This window comes from Talpa occidentalis, unplaced genomic scaffold (genome assembly GCF_014898055.3).
Source record: "Talpa occidentalis isolate TD23 unplaced genomic scaffold, MPIMG_talOcc4v2.1 talOcc4.5, whole genome shotgun sequence".
NCBI classification, from domain to species: Eukaryota; Metazoa; Chordata; class Mammalia; order Eulipotyphla; family Talpidae; genus Talpa; species Talpa occidentalis.
Genome location: NW_023604861.1, coordinates 125,534,597 through 125,553,921, shown reverse-complemented (window position 1 = coordinate 125,553,921; position 19,325 = coordinate 125,534,597). Strand labels below are relative to the sequence as shown.

At 46.8% G+C, this 19,325-nt stretch overlaps 1 protein-coding gene across 4 annotated transcripts in view; it reads left to right on the top strand.

Moving 5' to 3' along the window:
• The window catches only part of DPYSL5 (dihydropyrimidinase like 5), a 78,152-nt gene that overhangs the window by 48,994 nt on the left and 9,833 nt on the right, over positions 1 to 19,325 (top strand). For all 4 annotated transcript variants that reach the window (XM_054701256.1, XM_037528362.2, XM_054701257.1 and 1 more), the window contains exons 3-7: positions 12,932 to 13,090; positions 14,809 to 14,988; positions 15,777 to 15,845; positions 17,184 to 17,228; positions 18,941 to 19,016. In XM_054701256.1, coding sequence (XP_054557231.1) covers positions 12,932 to 13,090; positions 14,809 to 14,988; positions 15,777 to 15,845; positions 17,184 to 17,228; positions 18,941 to 19,016 — 529 coding nt within the window. The remainder of the gene's footprint in view (positions 1 to 12,931; positions 13,091 to 14,808; positions 14,989 to 15,776; positions 15,846 to 17,183; positions 17,229 to 18,940; positions 19,017 to 19,325) is intronic.

Below are 19,325 nucleotides of genomic sequence, written 5' to 3'. Positions count from 1 at the left end.
ACTCTGTTCCTGGGAAGAATGTTCATGTAAAGAATGAAGAAGGTCATAACTAGGTAACCTGCAACACCATCTTTTTTTTTTTTAATCTGCAGCTTTTTTTAACAACTTGTTAAGATTGACATACAATGAGCTGTATGTTTTTGTGATGTGCATTTTGATTCATTTTGACATGTGTATACCCTGAAGCTGTCACAATTAATATAATAATAAATAGAGCCATAACCCCCAAGTAACTTTGTGTCTCTTACAATCCTTCCCCATCCCAGGTAACCTGATCTGTTTTCCATCACTATAGATTAATTTACATTTTATCATATTTTCTATAAGTGAAAGAATTTAATATATATTCCCTTTTTGTTTTCTTTTAGTATCATTTAGCTTTTATAGGTAAAGCTACTATGAACATTTGTGTTCAAATATTTGTATGGACATTTCCTTTACATGATCACCTAGCAGCGGAGTATCTATCACATGGTAGGCGTGTGTCAAACTTTTTAAAAACTACCAAACTGGTTTCAAAGCAGCTGTAATATTTTGTATTCCTTCCAGGTACCACATCTTAGCCATCACTTGTTATGGTCAATCTTTTTCATTCTAGTCATTCTAACAAATGTATAGGTGTAGCTCATTGTGGTTTTACTTTGTAAATTCCTCAATGACTAATGTAAATGTTTTTATCATACTGATTTACACTCTGTATATCTTTGGTGAAGTATCTTATTTTAAGTACACTTTACTGGATTTTTAGATTTCTTTTCCTGCTGTAATCAAGAAATTTTTGTCAAAGTTAAAGTAACTAAAATTTTCTCCTATTATAAGTTTTATAATTTTAACCCTTACAATTTTATAATTTTAACCCTATGATTCATTTTAGATTAATTTTTATGACTGCTATATGGCAAGCATTGAGGTTTAGATTTTTTTGCCATCCCAATTGCTCCAGCACCATTTGTTGAAAAGGTGATCCCTTGTCAGAAATCAATGTGTGGTTCTGCCTCCGGACTGTCTTTCTGTCCTGTTGATCTATTTGCTTACCTTTATACCAATACCACATTGTCTTGATTATCATAGCTTTACAATAAGACTTGAGAAAAAGTGCTGTAAGTTGTCCAGCTTTGTTCTTTTTCCAAGTTTTCTTTGGCTAGTCTGTGTCCTTGGAAGCACATTTTTAGTGCAAGTTGTAAACCAAAAACTCAAGAGAACTGGAAACCTAGTGTGTCCGTCAAGCTCTTGATAAACATTCGCAGTCCTTAGCATGGTCTCTTTCTACTTGTTAAAAATTAAGGATTTATCTAAAATTTTCTCATTATTTGGAGTGTGTGTGCGTGTGTGTACGTGCTAAAGGGAACCATCACTGGATGCTGGGTTCAGATGAGGTCCTCCATGTCACTGGGCTCCATATATTATGGATTTATTATTTTCACAAGATCCATGTCTTAATGTAAAGTAAATCCTGGCCATGTGGGGGGAAGCCCCCATTTTGCTCCTTTGCCTGACATTTAGTCAGTGGAGCTCAGGGGGACGCTGGGAGCTCTGAGTAACCTGAATGAGGATAAAACTTTCATGGACTGAAATAGTAACCACTGAGCTAACTCCACCCTCTCCCCCCACCCCTCTCTCACATTCCTGGTAGCCCTGGTTACCACCAGGTCTGGATTGAAGCTTCTCTTTTTTGGTTTGGGGGTGCTCTGGCAAGCGGTCGCTGAGTCCTACATTTAGTAGCCCATCAAAGAGTATATTTTCCCTCTGGTGTGAAAAATACAGTATTCAAAATGGGGTGAGTTGAGGCTCTGCTGGCTCTGGGCTCCCGGACCCCAGGCAGCAGCTGGTGGTGCCTGGCTCTGCCTCGGACCTACCTCTACATTGGGTTGCTGTGAGCTTCCAGACCTGGACTTCTAGCTCACTTGTCAGAGCATGTTTGTATCCCTGGTAGATGCATTTGCATCTTTGAAGCCCCCTTGGGTAGGTTTTATTATCCTTCCTTTCCAGGTGGGAAGCTGAGCCTCAGGGAGGTGACATGACTTGCCTAGCTGATCAGCGCGGGAACTGCTCTGGTTGCCCCCCCACCCCCACCCAACTCCAGCCAGATTCCTCGACTGCACGTCTCCAGGGAGGCCCTCTGCAGCTCGGTGGCTCTGTCATCACTTAGCTTTGGGACCAGAGTGAGGACTTGCCAACATTGGCATAGTCAGGGAAGGGAGAGCAAGAGGGCTTCCATGTGGCTCGCTTCTGGATTGTTGATAAATCCCCCCCTCTCTGGCATCTGTGGGCAGCCTGGCCTTTTCATAAAGATGTGGCCTGCTGGCCTGTAAACTTTCCTGCTTTGGGATTAGAAGGAGCTTTTCTAAGGAGGAGGGTGACAAAGGACCTCTCTGTGCGACTATTTTCGGATGGCTCCCCGGCCCCTTGGCTTCTCAGAAGCTGGCAGCCGCGCACTCGCCGCCACATAACTGCCTTTGAGGATCATCTCCAGTCTCCATGGTAACTGCGTGTCGGGAGACAGCCTGCTCTGTACTGGGGCTTTGTATTAAACACAATGAATTTAAATTGGATGCTTGGTCGTGAAGATAATCATTCTGGATTAGAGAGAAGCCTGGAGCTCCTCATTTCATAATTTTAGATGTTGGCACAATTCTCAACTTGAGCCCTGTAATTCAAGCCCAAGCCACACCTACCCCTCTGTTCCCAAACTGCAGTGCAGGCCAGTTTCATTGGGGCTTCCCCCCGTCCTCTGATGGAGGAGCCTCAGAACCTCGAACCTTCCTGCCCCCCTGTCAGACCAGGGCCACTTCTGAGCTCCAGAGGGAGCTGAATCATGTGAAGGAAACCTGGGGTCTCCAGAGTTGGGTGGCGTGATTCAGTCTGGCTGTGTGATTTCCTCTGACCCCCACTTTCCTTATCTATAACGCGAGAGGAGTCACCTCTGCTCTGCACAGTCATATTGTTTTTCAATTTTATTGTAGTAAAATATGCATAATCAAACTTTACCACTTCAATCATTTTAAGTGTCCTGCTCAGTGACAGTTACATTTTCATTGCTGTCCCCATCATAACCCATACCCAGAACTTTCTCACCCTCCCAGCTGAACCTCCATACCCATCAACCTCCCCCAACTCCAGTCTCTGCACCCACTAGGAGCCTCCTGTAAACGAGCCCCTCCAGTATTGTCTCTTTGTGGTGGTTTATTTCACTCAGCACCGCATCCTCAAGCTTCATCCTCATAGCATGTGTCAGACCTTCCTTCCTAAGGCAGGATGACATCCGCAGTTTCTACAGCTTCATTCTCTTATCTGTTCACCATCGATGCACACGTGGGTGGTTCCCATCTTTGGGCTGTTCTCACCAATGCTGCTGTGAAGATGGGTGTGTAAATATCTGTTTACATCCTCGCTTTCATTTTGAGTCATTTTGAGGTGCACATAAGATAATAAACATTAAGAAATTTGCACATGATAGACTGTCAGTAACTTAGTTTCTCTCCTGAGGATGAGCTCCGCCCCAGAGATGACCGCCAGCCCAGTGGACAGCGGCATGGGTGAGAGCAGTTTCACTTTTTGCTAACAGGCAGCGGCTGTGTCTCTGGGACAGGCTAGTCAGACTCGTCTTCAAATTAACACAGTTCATGGCAGGGTTTAAAGGAAATGTCTTAACCACAGAAATGTGCTTCAAATCTCACAATAAAAACCAGGCGTGCTTTAACGTTTGCCCCACCAGTTGGTATTCATGTATTTCTAGTTCCAAAAAGAGAATATGTGAGGGCTGGTGGACAGCCTTTCTTATCAGTTGTCTATTTTAAGGACACCCTCTGGGAGACCCTTAACCTGGGGTGAGATCCCCTCAGGCTGTGCTTAGTTGCCCGTTCAGCAGTCTGCTATCTGTTCTCAGTATTACAGAAGAGCATGGGATTTGGAGTGAAACTACCTAGATCCCCATCTTGGCTCATCTCTAAAACTCTGAGATGAGGGAAATGTCTGTTGCACATGGTGCTTGTGAAGAGGGGGCGCTGACTGTGAAGGTGACACACCCCTACCTCCTGCATCGAGGGGAAAAGAGACCAGTTCCTGGGGTGCCTTTGCAGCTCTCCAGGAGATTCTGGGTCTCATTTCATCTAGAAGTTTCTCTAGTGGGGGTGACTCCCCTGGCAGAAGGGGAGCCCTGCAGGACTGAGCTGCCCTGATCATTCACCTCTGGGGAGGGAAACATGAGTCCCCCAGGAGGGTCTCCCTCTAAGGTTCCCCCTCTTCTGGAAGCCAGTGAACCTTGGACTTTCTTCCTTGGTAGAAGAGTTCACCTGACTTCCATCACCCCACACCAACCTAGCGATCCTCCAAGCTTTTGGCTGTTCCAGTCACCTTCTCGGTCTCATCTTCATCTCAGCCCTCTCCTATGTGGCTGACCCTCAGGTCCTTCCCCAGCTCGACTCCTCCTCTCACCTGCCCCCTCTCCCCAGGTAATCTGTTACTGATGACTCCCACCCTTACAGCCAGAGCCCAGACACCTCTGTGCACCTCCCAAACTCAACAGTCCCACCACACTGCCTCCCCTCAAGGATCCTTTCCTCTGGGTATGCAGACCCCCATTCTCCCAGCCAAATCCCACAGGACTCCTCAGCGGTAGAGCCAGAGCTGGGATGCAGGACTGCCAGGATCCCAATTTCAGGCTTCTCCCACCAGAGCGTCCTGCCTCCACATACGGTCAGAATCATTTCTTAACAACATTAGTGCAAATGTCACTCTAAGCCCTAGCAAACTCCCAGCCTGCCCTTGGACCCCTCCCAAGTTTTGGCAGTGTCAGACCCCTGCCTGGCCCCTGACCACTGGGCTCCCTACTCCTGCAGCTCTCCCAGCCTGCTTCTCTGCCCCAGTTCCTGCTTCCCAAGAGGCTCATCACAATGGCATGTTCAATTCAGCCCTTTCTTGTTGATTCTGCTGCGCATTCTCCATATGGTTTTCCTAAACCTCATCTCAGCTTAGATGGGAATTTGGCTTTCTTTCCTGTTTTGCTAAGAAGTCTGGGACCAAAGGCCATCACCCCTAACCTCCTCCATGTGCTCTCTCAGCATCTCCTCCTTATCCCCCCTCCTGAGTGGATAAGGAAGAGGTATCCCTCCTAGCTTCATAGGTGTGAATATCAACCCTCAGTTTCCCCATCTGAATAACAGCAATAAAATGCATCTCTTTCACAGGGTTGTTGTGAGAATTAGACAAGCCCAGCACGAGTGTCAGTGGATGTTGGTGATAATTAGTGACTTTCACCTCCACTTAAATGTCCTTCATCAGCTCTTGAAGATGCCTACAAACCCCCTTCCTCCTAAATTTGTTCATTCTTCTGCTGACACTGTATTTTGCAGCCACACAAAACTTCCTCCACTCTCTGCATCGCCTTATCATCAAGGGCTTCACGTGTGTCCCTTCCAGCCCAGTCCCAAATTCAGGTTCAGCCCCCAGCACTGTGGTGGAGCTTGCACCTGAGCTTGCACTGTGGTGGACCTGAGACTTGGAGCAGACAGGCTTCACTTGGATTCAAGTCAATTACATATAGCCACAAGATGAAGTTATTGGGGTGGGGGACCCACATTACAACAGATATGCATACATTCAACTGGCAGTGAAAGCGGGGAGGGGTGTGAACCACTCTGGAAACCAGCAGCTGGCAGCACTGGCAGCAGTGCACGGCTAGAGTCGTGTTCTGAAGTCTGGTTTTCTCGTTCTTCCTGCTCCGACTACGTACAAGTCCCGGGATGGGGGGCGGCCAGGGTCCGCTGTATAAATGCGCTCCTTCAACCCCACACCCTTCAGTGCGCACCCACCACCACCACTCACACAGGCTGCTAAACCTTCCCGGCCAGGGGGGATCCAGTGTCATCAGGGTCTGCACAGCTTGGTCCTCAGCAGACCTGCCGTAGCCCAAAGCGAACAGGACTGTTCTCTGTCCTCTGCTGTGCCTGCCCTTTGTCCACCACATCCTGCCTGGGAGTGTCCCATCACGCCTGTCGCAGCGCTCAGCCTGCCTGTCCTAAGTGCTCGTCCCTTCCTCTGGTCTTGAACTTGACAACACCATCATCATTGCGAGGAATATTATCCAGCGCTGCCTGTTCTTTCCTGTTATTTTGAAGCCATTTTGATTAAAAATGAATTTCTTTCTCATCTGCTTACCACCTAGACTCCAGGATGTTTATATTTCTCAGTTCTTCTGGAGCATCTGATACACATCAGACTAGGCACACAGTATTGGTGCTACCTACAAATTATGCTGATTGCTTATTAACTATAGTAGTGTTTCAGAAGATTATTAATAAATTATAAATCGCTGCTGTTTATTGGGGTCCTATGTGTTAGCACTGTGCTAGGTGCTTTATGTGGATCCTCATTTAATTATCCTAGTGGCCTCATGTGGTGTATATTATTATCCGCATTTTACAACGGGGAAAAGGAGCTCAGAGATTAAATAACTTGCCCAACATCTTATAACCAATAAGTGAAGGGGGTGGGATTTAAGTCTAGTTCTGCCTGCCTCAAAGTCTGATTCTGGTCTCTACTATTTTGCCTGTCAGTGTAGCATTAATGTGCCTTTAAATGGCAGACAGATTAAGTGTGGGAAAATATGCTTTTCCCAAAATACATTGTGGGTAGAATGTTGCTTGTTTGCTCTGTAGAAAGTCCAGAAATGAGGTGTGAGTTTTAGACACAGTCCTGCTTGCAGTGAGAGCATGCAAGGCTAGGGCAAGACGAACGGTGGCCCAGATGGTGTGGTGGAGGCTACAGACCCAGAAAGGAGTGGAAAGTTTAGGGGTGCAATTAATTTTAATATACAGTTTACAGAAATCCAGTCAACTACTGCATGAACTCAATAGGCTGCGAATTGTGGGTCAGGAAAGGCTGGAGGCCTGTATGTAGCCAGAGGGGCAGAGAGGGGAGCCCCAGGGAACTGATCAGTGTTACTGGATGCCCTGGGGCAAAGCTGGTGTGTGTGTGTGTGTGTGTGTGTGTGTGTGTGTGTGTGTGTGCGCGCGCGTGCGCGCCCATGCGCGCTGAACCCCAGGTTAACTGATAAAAAAGTAGAACTCCTTACTTTAAAATGAATAGGAATTTCAGGGTGATGATGGCAGAGCATTAAACCAAGTGGGGAGCCCTCCTCCAAGCAGGGCACTGGGACAGCACAGGCCACATGCCCAGGGCACTGACCCTGTCTGAGAGCTCATGTTTTGGGCTGAGAAAGGTATTTCCTGACTGCCCACTTGGTTCTAAGTACCACACATGATCACCTCTCTTGACTAAAGGCTCAGACCCTTCTTTGTGGGCATTGCTTCTGTTCCGGGGTGTGGGGGGTCTCGAGTGCTGGCTTTCCAGAGGGCCTGTAAGCAGCTGAAAGACCCCCAAAGGTGAAGGCAGTTACTCAGAGCTGGAGAGAAACCACTGAGCAAGTTGTTTTTTGTGTTGTTTTGTTTTCTGTTATACTTTGAGAGAATGTAAGTAAAAGATAATTTTAATGTGAAAGGGAAAAGAAGTGGCTCAGCAATTCTAAGAGTAGCAAATCCAGCTGAAGAAACGATGGCCTCCCCAACAGCATTGGGGAACACAGAAATGTTTGCATTACGCTCGCTGACTCACAAAGCTAAGCAAAATACTCATTCAATTCTCAGCGCAATATTGGCGACTCTTTGAATGTTGAGTTGCCCTTAATCTCTACATCTAGCAGATCCTGCTTTTCTGTTTCCAGTCAACTCCCCCCAATACACCCCTCTTTTATGTAACCATAGAAAAAGATGCTCTAGGAAGTCCCTTGTCCTCTCCAAAGAAAACCCGCATGGATTAGCTCTGGCCCAAGTGCCTTCTCGGCATATAGCACAAAGGTTGTACCTTGACCTATTAGTCCTTGGAGTAAGAGAACCAATCCTGTGTTGTTGGTGGTGGTGTTGTTACTGTTTTGTTTTTTTTTTGGGGGGGGGCACAGGGAGGAGTGGTGATGGGAGGGGTTATAGTGGGAGAGAGAGAAAAACCATTTCAGCAAAACATGATTGGAGTCACAGCAAGATAGAATATGAGATCTTTGTCCTGATGGAGCCAGGAAGGACCAATATGTTGTTCTCTCCAACAGTGTGATGTCGGCAAAATAAATCGGACCTGAAATTTCTTCCTAACTTTCCTAGTTAATAGACCCCCACAGCAGTTTATTACTAGAGAGACCCCCATCTGCCCCACCATAACCTGATGAGCTTCTGAAGCATAAAGATGACATTTATAACAGCTGTAGGTTGAGTTCCAACACAAATTCCATGCCTGAAAAATCATAAAATGGAGGACCATTAAATACATTGGGTTTTCTTAGGGAAGAAATGAAGGTGACATGACTGGGCATCAAGTAAATACAGATTTGCCCAACAGAATGCCAAAAATGTCAAAAACAAAATAACGGTGACCCTGTGAACTACTTGTCGTGGTTCAAATTCTGCCGAGTGTGAATAATGGCCTTGTGTCTGTTGGTTTAACAAATGGCCCACGTGTCTGTGCTACTAGTAAGAGAGGTGAAAGCCCACATTCATAATAAAAACAAATGCCCTGTGCACAGCAGGGGAGGCGTGGCCAGAGAGCAGTTTATAGTAAAACATGAAGGCTTGAGCTGGTCATGAGCAGTCTTGGCCCAGCCAGTAGGCTCCAGAAGGCCCTGGCGAGGGAGCTGTCCCTTGTCAGGTCTGTAACTGGCCATGCACATGTCACATAGCTGCATTTCCTCTTCTTGACGTCTGTCCGTGTATGCCGACTCAGTAGTAAATATCCCTGGACTCGGAAATGCATCTGTGGGTGGAGGGGTGTTCATACTAGGCATTAAAATGAGTGCAGGGGCCTCCCTGGTGGTGCAAGGGGTTAAGTCTCAGCACTATGAAGCTATCTGCAGCCACTGCAGCATAAGTTTGGTCCCCCACCAAGGAACAACCCACATGGCGCAGCAGACCTCTCCTGACTCGCCCGCTGCTCCCCTCAGCAGTGTATTTCAGTGGATCTGCCTTTTTTGTTCCCCACTCTGTCTCTGGTGAATCCTCTCACCCCTCCACACCTCACACCTCTGGCCTGCACCCCAGCTCTTATATGCATAAATACATAAATCTTTTTTAAAAAATAATAAAGTGAATGCAGTCTACATAAATAAATCTTAAGAGTGGTGAGTAAAGTTACGAACGGATTGGAACAGTATGATCGATACCTCTTATGCCAATTTTTTAAATATACAAAACAGTCAAAGTATAAAAACATGGGTGAGAGAAATTGATATCATCCTCAGGAGAGAGAGAGAGAAATGGGTATAGGAGGGAGGGTGTCAGTTGATTTGAAAATCATTTATTTCATTTTTTCATTTTAAAAAGCATTTAAATACAGGAAAAATGTTAACATCTGTTGAATTTGAGTAGTGGGTTCATGGATACGCACTGTATTATCTTCTATATTTTTACTGTATGGTTGAAATGTCTCATGACTTTTAAAAGAAAGTACCTTAAATACGTCAACATGCTTAACTAAATTTTATGTCAGTTTAGCTTCCTCCATATTTATTTTTTATATATGTTTGACAAAAGTAACATATCCTATCAAATAAATTTCAGAAAATTAGAGAAATTAAATTACTCAGACTTCTCATCACCCCCAAAACAGTCATTGCTAATGTTTTGGTCTATTTCCTTCCATTTTTTCATTGTGTGGGGGTGTGTGTGTTTAAACACACTTCTCAGCATCTTGGGTACACATATTGAATCTGCCTTTTCCACTCATTATAGCATCACCCTTTTTCCATGTTATGACTTAGTCTCCATAAACATCATTTCAATTGATTCCCATTAAGATTTCCCACAGCTTTCTTAACCGCCATTTTTTGCATAAAAACTGTTACGAACAGTCAACAGTCACACAGTCCCAAACCCGTAAACATAAAATCCTTTTGAAAGCCTAAGGAACGGGAGTGGGTCACACTCCGCTCTTGATTTCCACAAGACAGTTTGCGTGGGGTGACACTGAAAAGGTCTGTCACATCTGTGCTATCACATTCCCCGGGAGGCTGAGCTTGTCGGCTTTCGTCCCGGGGATGAAACTCGACAGATGAAGAAGCCGGCTCCACGTGTGTCTTGCCGGGGAGACAGAACATGTGCTCTCACATTCACTTCCTCCCTGGGCCCCCCAGCCTGCAGCTGGAAGTGTTTGCTGGTCCTGTTGGCCTCTTGTTTAGAGTGGGGGTAATTATGGCAGGTATTTGTGTTCCCCTTCCCAGCTTACAGGTGCTCTCTGGGCCCCTGAGAGTTGGCGTCCAGTGGGCACCCAGCAGCCTGGGGTCATAGCTAGTGAGCAGGCAAGCCGGAGCCACCACCCCAGGATCTGCCTCCTTCCAAAACTCTTTTCAGTTACTCTCTTTAGACCCAGGCAAGAGGGGCCTCTGCCCAAGCTGTAGACTCTAAACAACTTGCACCCTATCCCCTGGGTCTGTGTTCTTTCAGAGCCCGTTTCCCACTCCAAGACCACACAGTGGGTCCCTGAAATTCCCTGACAAATGACCCTGAGCACCTCCAGGGCCTCAGCAAGCCTGGACCTGTCCTCTCAGGGGCCCAGACCACCCCTGCTCACCTAGGCCCAAGGATGGAACTTAGACCTGCAGGCTGCAGGGTGAATCCAGGGGGGTTGGGGGCCCGAGGTGCACAGGCTGAAGGCCAGCATCACCTTCTCCGCAGCCCAGAATGACAAATCCTCTGAGAATTCTCAGTTCAAGCCTTGGCCTTCTCCATCATTATAAAGTTATATTTTTCAGAGTAAGAGGATAGACTTTGTTCTGGGTAACAGTGCATTAGCTTGATCTGTGACTTCTAACCATGTAAAGATTTGACATGTCATCTCCTCTTCTACTCTTGCTCTGGGACCCACAGATATGAACAATACGTTCCCTTTTTTTCTAGCTGAGGCTACAAATATATTGGTATACTCTAGAGGTGCATCTGCAAAGGAAAGGCATCCAGAAAAATGAAACAACTTAGGTGTAAAATCCCAATATCATACACACACAAATCCTTCCATGTCCACGTGTAAAGGAAAGAAATGCATTTTAGGACAAAATAGAGTACAACCACCTGCCAAGGATGAATCAGCCTGGCACAATCCAGCAAAATTAGAAATAGAAGCCAGCTAGTAAAGCTGCAATCTGCCGCTCCTCTGCCTCCCCATCGCACTCCCAGCTCGTGTGCTGCAGATCTACCACCCTCTGTTGGCTGCTTTAAGCTCTGCAAGAAGTCGGACCCCATGACAACCAGAGGTTTCCCATGACAACCTGAGGCGTGGCCTCTCCAGTCCACCAGGATCAGCCCGGAAAATCAGTGTTGCAAAAGTTTTCATTTTAATTGTTGTTTGGACATTGAACTGGTTTTTTCCCCCAGTTGCTTATGCCCCAGCAAGATTTGTAATCAGGGGTATAACTGCATGGTGAAACATGAAATTGTGAAGACAACTTCATTGTGCCGCTAAACTCTAAATAATCAAACACATATACCAGGACAACACTTGATGAAATCCATTCTGTAAGGGATGTTTCCCTGGCCTTTCACAGTGAAGCAGCAAAGCAGCTATTCCATCACGTGGGTGAAGAGTCTGCAGCAGAGAGGTTAAGTGAGCTGGCGGAGGTGGTTCAGCCAGCAGGTGGCAGAGCAGGAGCTCCAGCTCTGGGGCCGATTCCAAAAATCACTAAAGACCCAATAGAAGGACCTGTTCCGTGCAAATTCTCATTAGTAAAAGAGCATCACCTTGAATCATGGCCCTCAAAGCCTCTCGTACTGTGGGACTCACTCTCAATTATTTTAATTTTAATAACAAGGGTTTGTTTTAGAACCAGGCTGGAGCAGCCTTCAGCCAGAGGGAGTTTTGAAAGTTGGTGGTGTTCACCTGAGCAAATTGGCTTTTTTTTTTTCCAAAGGTGTGTGAATCTTCAGTACAGATTTGGTAATTATTATTCCTGGGAACATTACTTTAATTGCAGTTGAGTCTTTTTCAAGATTTCTTTCTAAATGGTATCCGGTGGAGACTGAGACTAGGATAAATCATACAAGGACCTAAAAAGTGCCCTAATCAAACAAGATAGGTAGAAATGACATCAACGTGCTTGGGAAAACTGGTCAGACCCCGATGCAGAAGATGCTTATAAGAACTTTTCATCGAATTATTTCATGAAATGTGGGAGAATAGGGGTTAGGACGCAAGCTATGAAGCTGTCCTTCAGCCGCTCTAGCACGAGTTCAATCCCTGGCCAGGGAGCTACCCACAGGGCACAGCAGACCTCTTTTGACTCGCCCGCTGCTCCCCTCAGCAGTGTATTTTGTTAGTCTGCCTGTTCTGTTCCCCACTCTGTCTCTGATGAATCTGCTCATACCCCCACACCTCTTGCCTGTACCCCATGTCTGTATGCATAAATAAATAAATAAATCTTATTTAAAAATGTGGGAGAATAAAAAGCAATACATCCAAATTAACATTTTACTCACTGGCTTAAGTATTTATGTGTAACTAAATTAGTACGTATAACGAGGTAATTGATATATAAATTACACTCTGGCATTTGGTTCTGTCATCTATATATTCTAGTTGGCTGAAAATTGTTTGGGAGACCTTCTCATTGGGAAAGAGGGTTGGCTTGAGGCCAGGGTCACACAGTGAGTGGTTTTTCCGGATGCCAAGCAGCAACCCAAGACGAGGAGGAAGCAGGTTTGTGTGCTGGAAACTAAGGTTACAGGTGGCTCCTGAGCCTCCAGGTACTTAGCATTTCCCCAAACACTGCTGCGCTGGGCCTCACAGCCTCTGTAGGGCAAGTTCTGTGGTGTTGCCAAGCATCCACCCCGGACCCCGTATCTCCCCGCGCTGGCGCCACGGGCAGGCTATGACAAGGCTGCCTTTCCTGTCTCTCTCTCAGGCTGCACTGGTCGGAGGCACAACCATGATCATCGGCCATGTCCTGCCCGACAAGGACACCTCCCTGGTGGATGCCTATGAGAAGTGCCGGGGTCTGGCCGACCCCAAGGTCTGCTGTGACTACGCCCTCCACATGGGGATCACCTGGTGGGCGCCCAAGGTAACAGTGCTAGGTGGAATCCCAGGAGAATAGCAAAAGCCCCTTAAGGCAGAGGGACCATTGGTCAGAGCCACTGGGAGTGGGGGGTGGGACTCCCCTACTGTGTGACTCCCCTCCCACCATCATCCTAACTCCCCCAAAGGCCAAAAGAAAATACACATATGGGCCCATCATGGGGCGGGCAGGCCTGTCCTGCTTAAAGAGCCCAGCAGACCCAGAGGTGTGAGATCAGAGGCCATGAGTGCTGGCTTCTGCTCCTACCACAGGGCTCTTGCATCTCCTGATTTTTTTTTACATTAGATTTTGCTGACCACCCTGGGCTTACTCCTCAGTAGAAAGTTTAGCAAGAGTCAGGCCCAGAGGGTCATATCATTTTCGTACTGGGTGTAACTGAGTTGAGATCTCAGATGGAGGGGCCTGTCCTGGCTCAGTGCCTCCTAGCACAAAGGGCCTGGGCCTGTTGTTTGCTCCCAGGGTGCAGCTACTGCTCTGAGCCCTGAGCTGCCCCTGGGGTGTGGGTGAGGCTGACTCCCACTCTGTTCAGCCTCTGTGCCCACTTCGCATCTGTGCCCCTGGCCCCGGCTTTCCTATCCTCCTATTGCCCTAGGCCCCAGAGCCAGAGTCCAGGCCCCTCTTCCTAGATCCCTACTTCCTTTCTCATCCTCCAAACAGTCTCCCAGTATTTCTAAACTGGTGCTTACTAGAGCCCCATCCAAGCCTTACACCATAGGATCCCCCTCCTGGAACTGGCAAAAGGTGCCAACCATGCTGAATATCAGCCATCCCTGGTCTCAGATGGGGCTTTTTTTCATTTTGGACTCCTCTTGGGTGGCTGCCCTTATCTCCAACCTCTCCATCTCCTCCCCCTGGAGAAGAGCTGGCCTGGAATGTAGGGTCCACTCAGCTTCTCTGCAACTCTGAGGCCTGGTCATCCGTAAGTCTCCAGAGGTTATGGGGTCTCTCCTGCATCCAGAATTTTGAACTCTTATTTATAATAATCAAATATTAGAAAACAAAGGAAGCATTTAATCTGGTCACCCCAACACGCCAGTATTTTTATTTTAGTGTATTTCCTTCCAGTCTTTTTTCATATGCACTTAAGTGAAAGTAACTCTTTCACTTAAGTGTGAGGATTTTTCTCTGGTCTGTGTGGTTTTCATGAGTGCCATGGAATGGTCACCTAATGTTCTGTGAAGTAGATGAAGCTCAGCTTTCTCTTGGCAGACCAATGTTGCTGCCATTTTTTTGTTGATATAATGTTGGGATAAATCTCCTTATTCACATCACTTTGTTCATGTTTGGCTTTGTTCCTAAATTAGATTCTCTCTAGGGTCTCTATTTTTAGCACCAGTGCACCTTCTTTGTAATGCCACTTCCATTATGGGGGTGACAGGCCACAGGAGTCAGTCATTAGTGTGTTTACCAAAAAGACTAATTTGGAGTAAGAAACATAGGATGATGATCCTATGTGGTAGAGAAACATGCCTAATATAGTTCTGATATTTGTGTCATGCTTGACAAAGATGCTTGATGCATCTTCCTGCATCCATGCCTTCGCTGCCACCATGGAGTGTGAGAAAAAGTAAGATACTGCAGGGTCGGGGATGGTATATGGCAACTCCCTGGCTGAACCACATCTCCATTTGGACCCAGCACATCAATCAGCTTCTTAAAAATCTGTGCTCAGATAGTTTTTGCCTTTGCATTTTGCTCTCCAGGTGAAAGCAGAAATGGAGACTCTGGTGCGGGAGAAGGGTGTCAACTCGTTCCAGATGTTCATGACCTACAAGGACTTGTATATGCTTCGAGACAGTGAGCTGTACCAAGTGTTGCACGCTTGCAAGGACATTGGGGCGATCGCCCGAGTCCATGCTGAAAATGGGGAGCTCGTGGCTGAGGCAAGGCAGCAGAGAATGCTGGGGCGAGGGGGCAGGGACACCAGTAGAGACAGTTTTTGAGGGAATTCCTGACCATCCATCACCCCTTCTACTTAAGTTCCAGCAAAACAAGCTATAAAAGAAATGTAAACACTCCAGCTGACAATTCTTTGTCAAAAAACCCAAACTTTTGTACTATCTGTAAAAAAACTATAGTCCAAAAAGACTTTTCAGTCTTAGATGAGATGTCTTAGTTCTAATGATATATTTACATTTCATTGTAGCTAAGAATTTGAAACACTCATAAGAAATATTTTAATGGGATTTGACTTAAAGAATAAATAAGAATCAGTTTTCCACTGCCTTGTTCCTCCCCAGAGAAGCTGGGATAACATAGAGATCAACTCACTGGCACCCAGAAAGATGAGCCCGTTTTTGTCTCTAGGTGTTAAATGGGCAACATCTAAGGAAGTTGCTGGAAGCTAGAGAGTCAACTAGGTTTCCAGTGAGGAAATTCTGACTTTCAGAACAATAAAAAGTGCTTGTCTTTGGTGTCCCAGACCTCTTACGTATTTACTGAACTGTATTTTAAGAAGAAAAGAATGTTTGGTCATTGCAATGGGAGACTCAGGGAGAGCGTCACTGCAAGAGAGCCCTGTGCTTATTCTTCCCTCGTTAGGAGATGAGTGTCACAGAAGTAAGGAAAGTAGCAAGCCTAAGGGGGAGGCTCTGTCTAGCTGTTTACTGTCCCATCAGTTCGGTGTTTTTCTTGCATCTCAAAGTATTTTCTTTCTATTATTATTCTTCAGGGTGCTAAGGAAGCATTAGATTTGGGTATCACAGGCCCAGAAGGAATCGAGATCAGCCGTCCAGAGGAGGTGAGCAAAATGTCCTATGTCAACTTCATTCCCGTAGATCCACAGAATCTTTTAGAATAGAGACATCAGCAAATACAAGTTGTACTGTGTCACTTTGTCCATGGGTAAATTCCCATCTGGAAGCTTCCCAGGGAATAGCTTCCTCTATGCTGAAGCCAACTTGACCTTGAGTTTCCTTGGAAAAGACACCAGACCTTGGAGGACACCAGACCACTTGATTTGACTCTGATTTCAGCGATCTGGGGGAGACAATGTCAATCTACCGGGGTTGCCCAAAATTTAATTGGGAGAAAAAAGGCAGAACGAAAAGACCTTTGGATGGTAGAAGAAATCCCAAACTGTAACACTTAGCATTTGGAGGATGAAATCCCCATGAGCATTAGAGAACTTTGTGCTCTTCCCATAGAAAGGAGACACTCTTTCCCCTTACTACCTTATTGCACATTGCAATAGTAATTTAAAGACCTGCTATCCTCCTGCCTCTGGTTTCATCATTGCACACAGTGGTGCAGGGTTTCAACACAAATCCCCCGGCCCCTCTGCTAAAGAATTCTGTTCTGGAGGAACCCCACTAAAAAGACAATGCTTTCATGCCCTATGACCCAGTTCAGACATCCCTTACCATTTAGGAGAAGCCCCCAGGGACACTTGGCAGTGTTTAGATGCATTTGGGGTTATCCCAAGTCGGGGAGGGGCACTGACATCATCAGATATAGCCACCTGCTCTTTGCAGTTGACTTTCATTGAGGTGCTCAGTGGCTGCCGCCAGAGCTGCTCCTTTCTTCAGTGGACCACAAGAAGCCACTGAAGCCACCTGGCACTTGGCCACTGAGAACATGTTGTGGCCTTTACCCAGGACAGCACCATGGATAGCTCTAGTCTGCAGTGGGTATAGGCAGGGATGCAGCTAACATTACCCAGACAGCTCCCCACCCCAAAGAATTTCCCACCCAAGATATCAGTAGTGCAGAGCTTCAGAAACCCTGATCTAAGCTAACTTCCAGCTTGAAATCAGTCGAGATCGTGACTTTGGGGGGAAATGTACCAGACAGTGGAGAAAGGTGATTCTGGGTTTTTGTTTCCTTTTGTTCTGTTGTCTTCATTAAGCCCCTAATGGCATCTGGCCAGGAAGTGCCTAGGATGCTCTCTCAGTGTGGATGGAGCACGGTGCTGCAGCCCAGGGCTTGCCCCAGAGCCAACCCCTACTGGTGCAGTGATCCCTTAACTCTGTGTCAGTTATTCCGGCTCTTTCTACAAGGTGGGCTCTCAGGCAGGTGTGGGTTTCCTTGGAGAAGATGGTCAAACTTGTTTTCTTCCTGTCCTGTGTGTTTCTAACAGCTGGAAGCTGAAGCCACACACCGAGTCATCACCATTGCAAACAGGGTGAGTGGACCCCAGCTCACAGCACCACTCTCGACTCTGAGATCAGATCTGCCTATACCTTAGGGTCCTGTTCTGTGCTGGGTGCCAGCACCATACCTGCCTCACAGGACAACAAAACCTTTTGCTAACTGAGCGGTTATGATTTCTTGCCACTGACTGCATTGTACCTGCTGAGCTTGCTGGGCCTTCGTTCAAATGGAAATGACTGGTGGGGGCTGGGGGAGCACAGAGCCTCGTTACCCCTAGAATCTGTTTCTTTAAACAGATAGGGTAGACAGCTGGCCTGAGAGCCCTGATTTAAATCTCTGCCTCTGGCAGTTCATAATTTTTCCTTGGGCTGGTCAGGGTGACACACTCGAGAATAGACCCAAGTGCAGTGGGATTGTGGGAATGAGAAAGAGGCGTGGGGCCTTTACCAGTACAAGCCCCTGGCTCCTATGCAAGTCACTCAGCAGCTCTGACATACAGTTTTAATATCTGAAATTGAATGATAGTATCACTCACGGGTGCACAGAAAAAGTCATAGAAGGGAAACAGCCAAGCGCTGCTCAAAGGTTATTTCTCCTTCAAAGCATCATGAAGAGGTTTGATTTACTCAGATAACAAGAATTACCTCCTCTGGAACACTGGTTTTCAAAGTGTGGTTCCTGGACCACAGCATCAGCATCGCTGGCTAGAAACAGGAGCTTTGAAATGCCTGTCCACAGCCTATGCAGACCCACTGAGTCAGAGGCGGGAGGCAATGCCAGTAACCTGTGTTCTAACCAGGCCACCAGTGATTCTAATGGCCCTAACCTTGAGAACCTCTCTTTTGGAAAGACCTAGGGCCATCCCGAGGAAGGAACATAAGGGAGTGGTATTAGCAATATCCCAGGGAAATAAAAAGGGTGGAGGTCCCTCTGGTCTCAGAATTAGTCAGATAACTTGGGCCAAGCACATCAAACCTCAGGCCAGTTCTAAACTCTGTCCCCTCAGTGGATAGGCAGAGAAGATACTAGCGTAACAGCTGGGGAAAAAGCTTCCCGTTCACAGTTTATAAGTCTGGGATCTAGCCACGGACAGTATTTCACTGTCATAACAATTACTAGTTTATCAATTCCTGATGGAACCTGACCCCAGAATAAGGAAAGATCTGAACCACAGAAGGGCAACTTCTTGTATTTTTTAGCTCAAATCTAAGCCCAAAGAAGTCAAGCTTTAAACTTGCACATCTTAGTAGGGGACAAGCTGATCAACCTGCAATCTGGGGTCGTTTTGCCATATCGTCCCGTCTGGTGTGGCCTCTGGGCTCTGAGGCCCTCGTGTCTTGTACCTTGAACATTCCGTCTCCTGACAACAGCCCTGAGATGACAGGCATGTCATTCTAGATGGGGAATCCAACACCCCATCCATGTCTCTAGGTCCTCACCTTCAAGGCGGAAAATTAAAACAGTCACTTGTTTTAAGTAAGCACAGTCTTAGTTTCAGCTGGTAGAAAATGTGAGGTTCAGGATTTGATGTCTTGTCCCGAGGTTCCCCTTCTGGCCTCTGATGCTGGGTGCTGCTTGGCCCCTTCCTTGCTTCATGGGGTTCCCCAGTCTGCAGGTTGTGCTGTCCTTGCCAGCCCCGAGGGTGGAGCTGCAGGAGGCAGGGGAAGTGCTGTTTGGCCGGTTATCTTGGCACTTCTGAGATTTGCCAGGTTGAGACTGTCCTGGCTGTTTCCTGTGTTTTAGACTCACTGTCCCATTTACCTGGTCAATGTGTCCAGCATCTCGGCTGGTGACGTTATTGCAGCTGCTAAGATGCAAGGTGAGTCCTTGGGCTCGGGGGAGGGGGCATGGTGTTTGCACGTGTGGTGGGGTTACCCCACCCCATCTTCCCCAAAAGCACATCCCACTAACCTGGGTTCGGCCCCGTAGAACCCGAGTCTTTCCTCTGCTCATTTGTATGCACGACAGCTTTGCAGAAGTGTCTGTCTGCTCTGCTGGGTCTGGTAAAATGTTCCAGTTGACTCATTAATTAGTATCTTTTGGGTCTCCGGTTTTACTAATGGTGGCCTTGGTAACCAACATAAAATGCTGGGCCAATTCCAGGGGGCATTTCTGGGGCTGCTGGGGA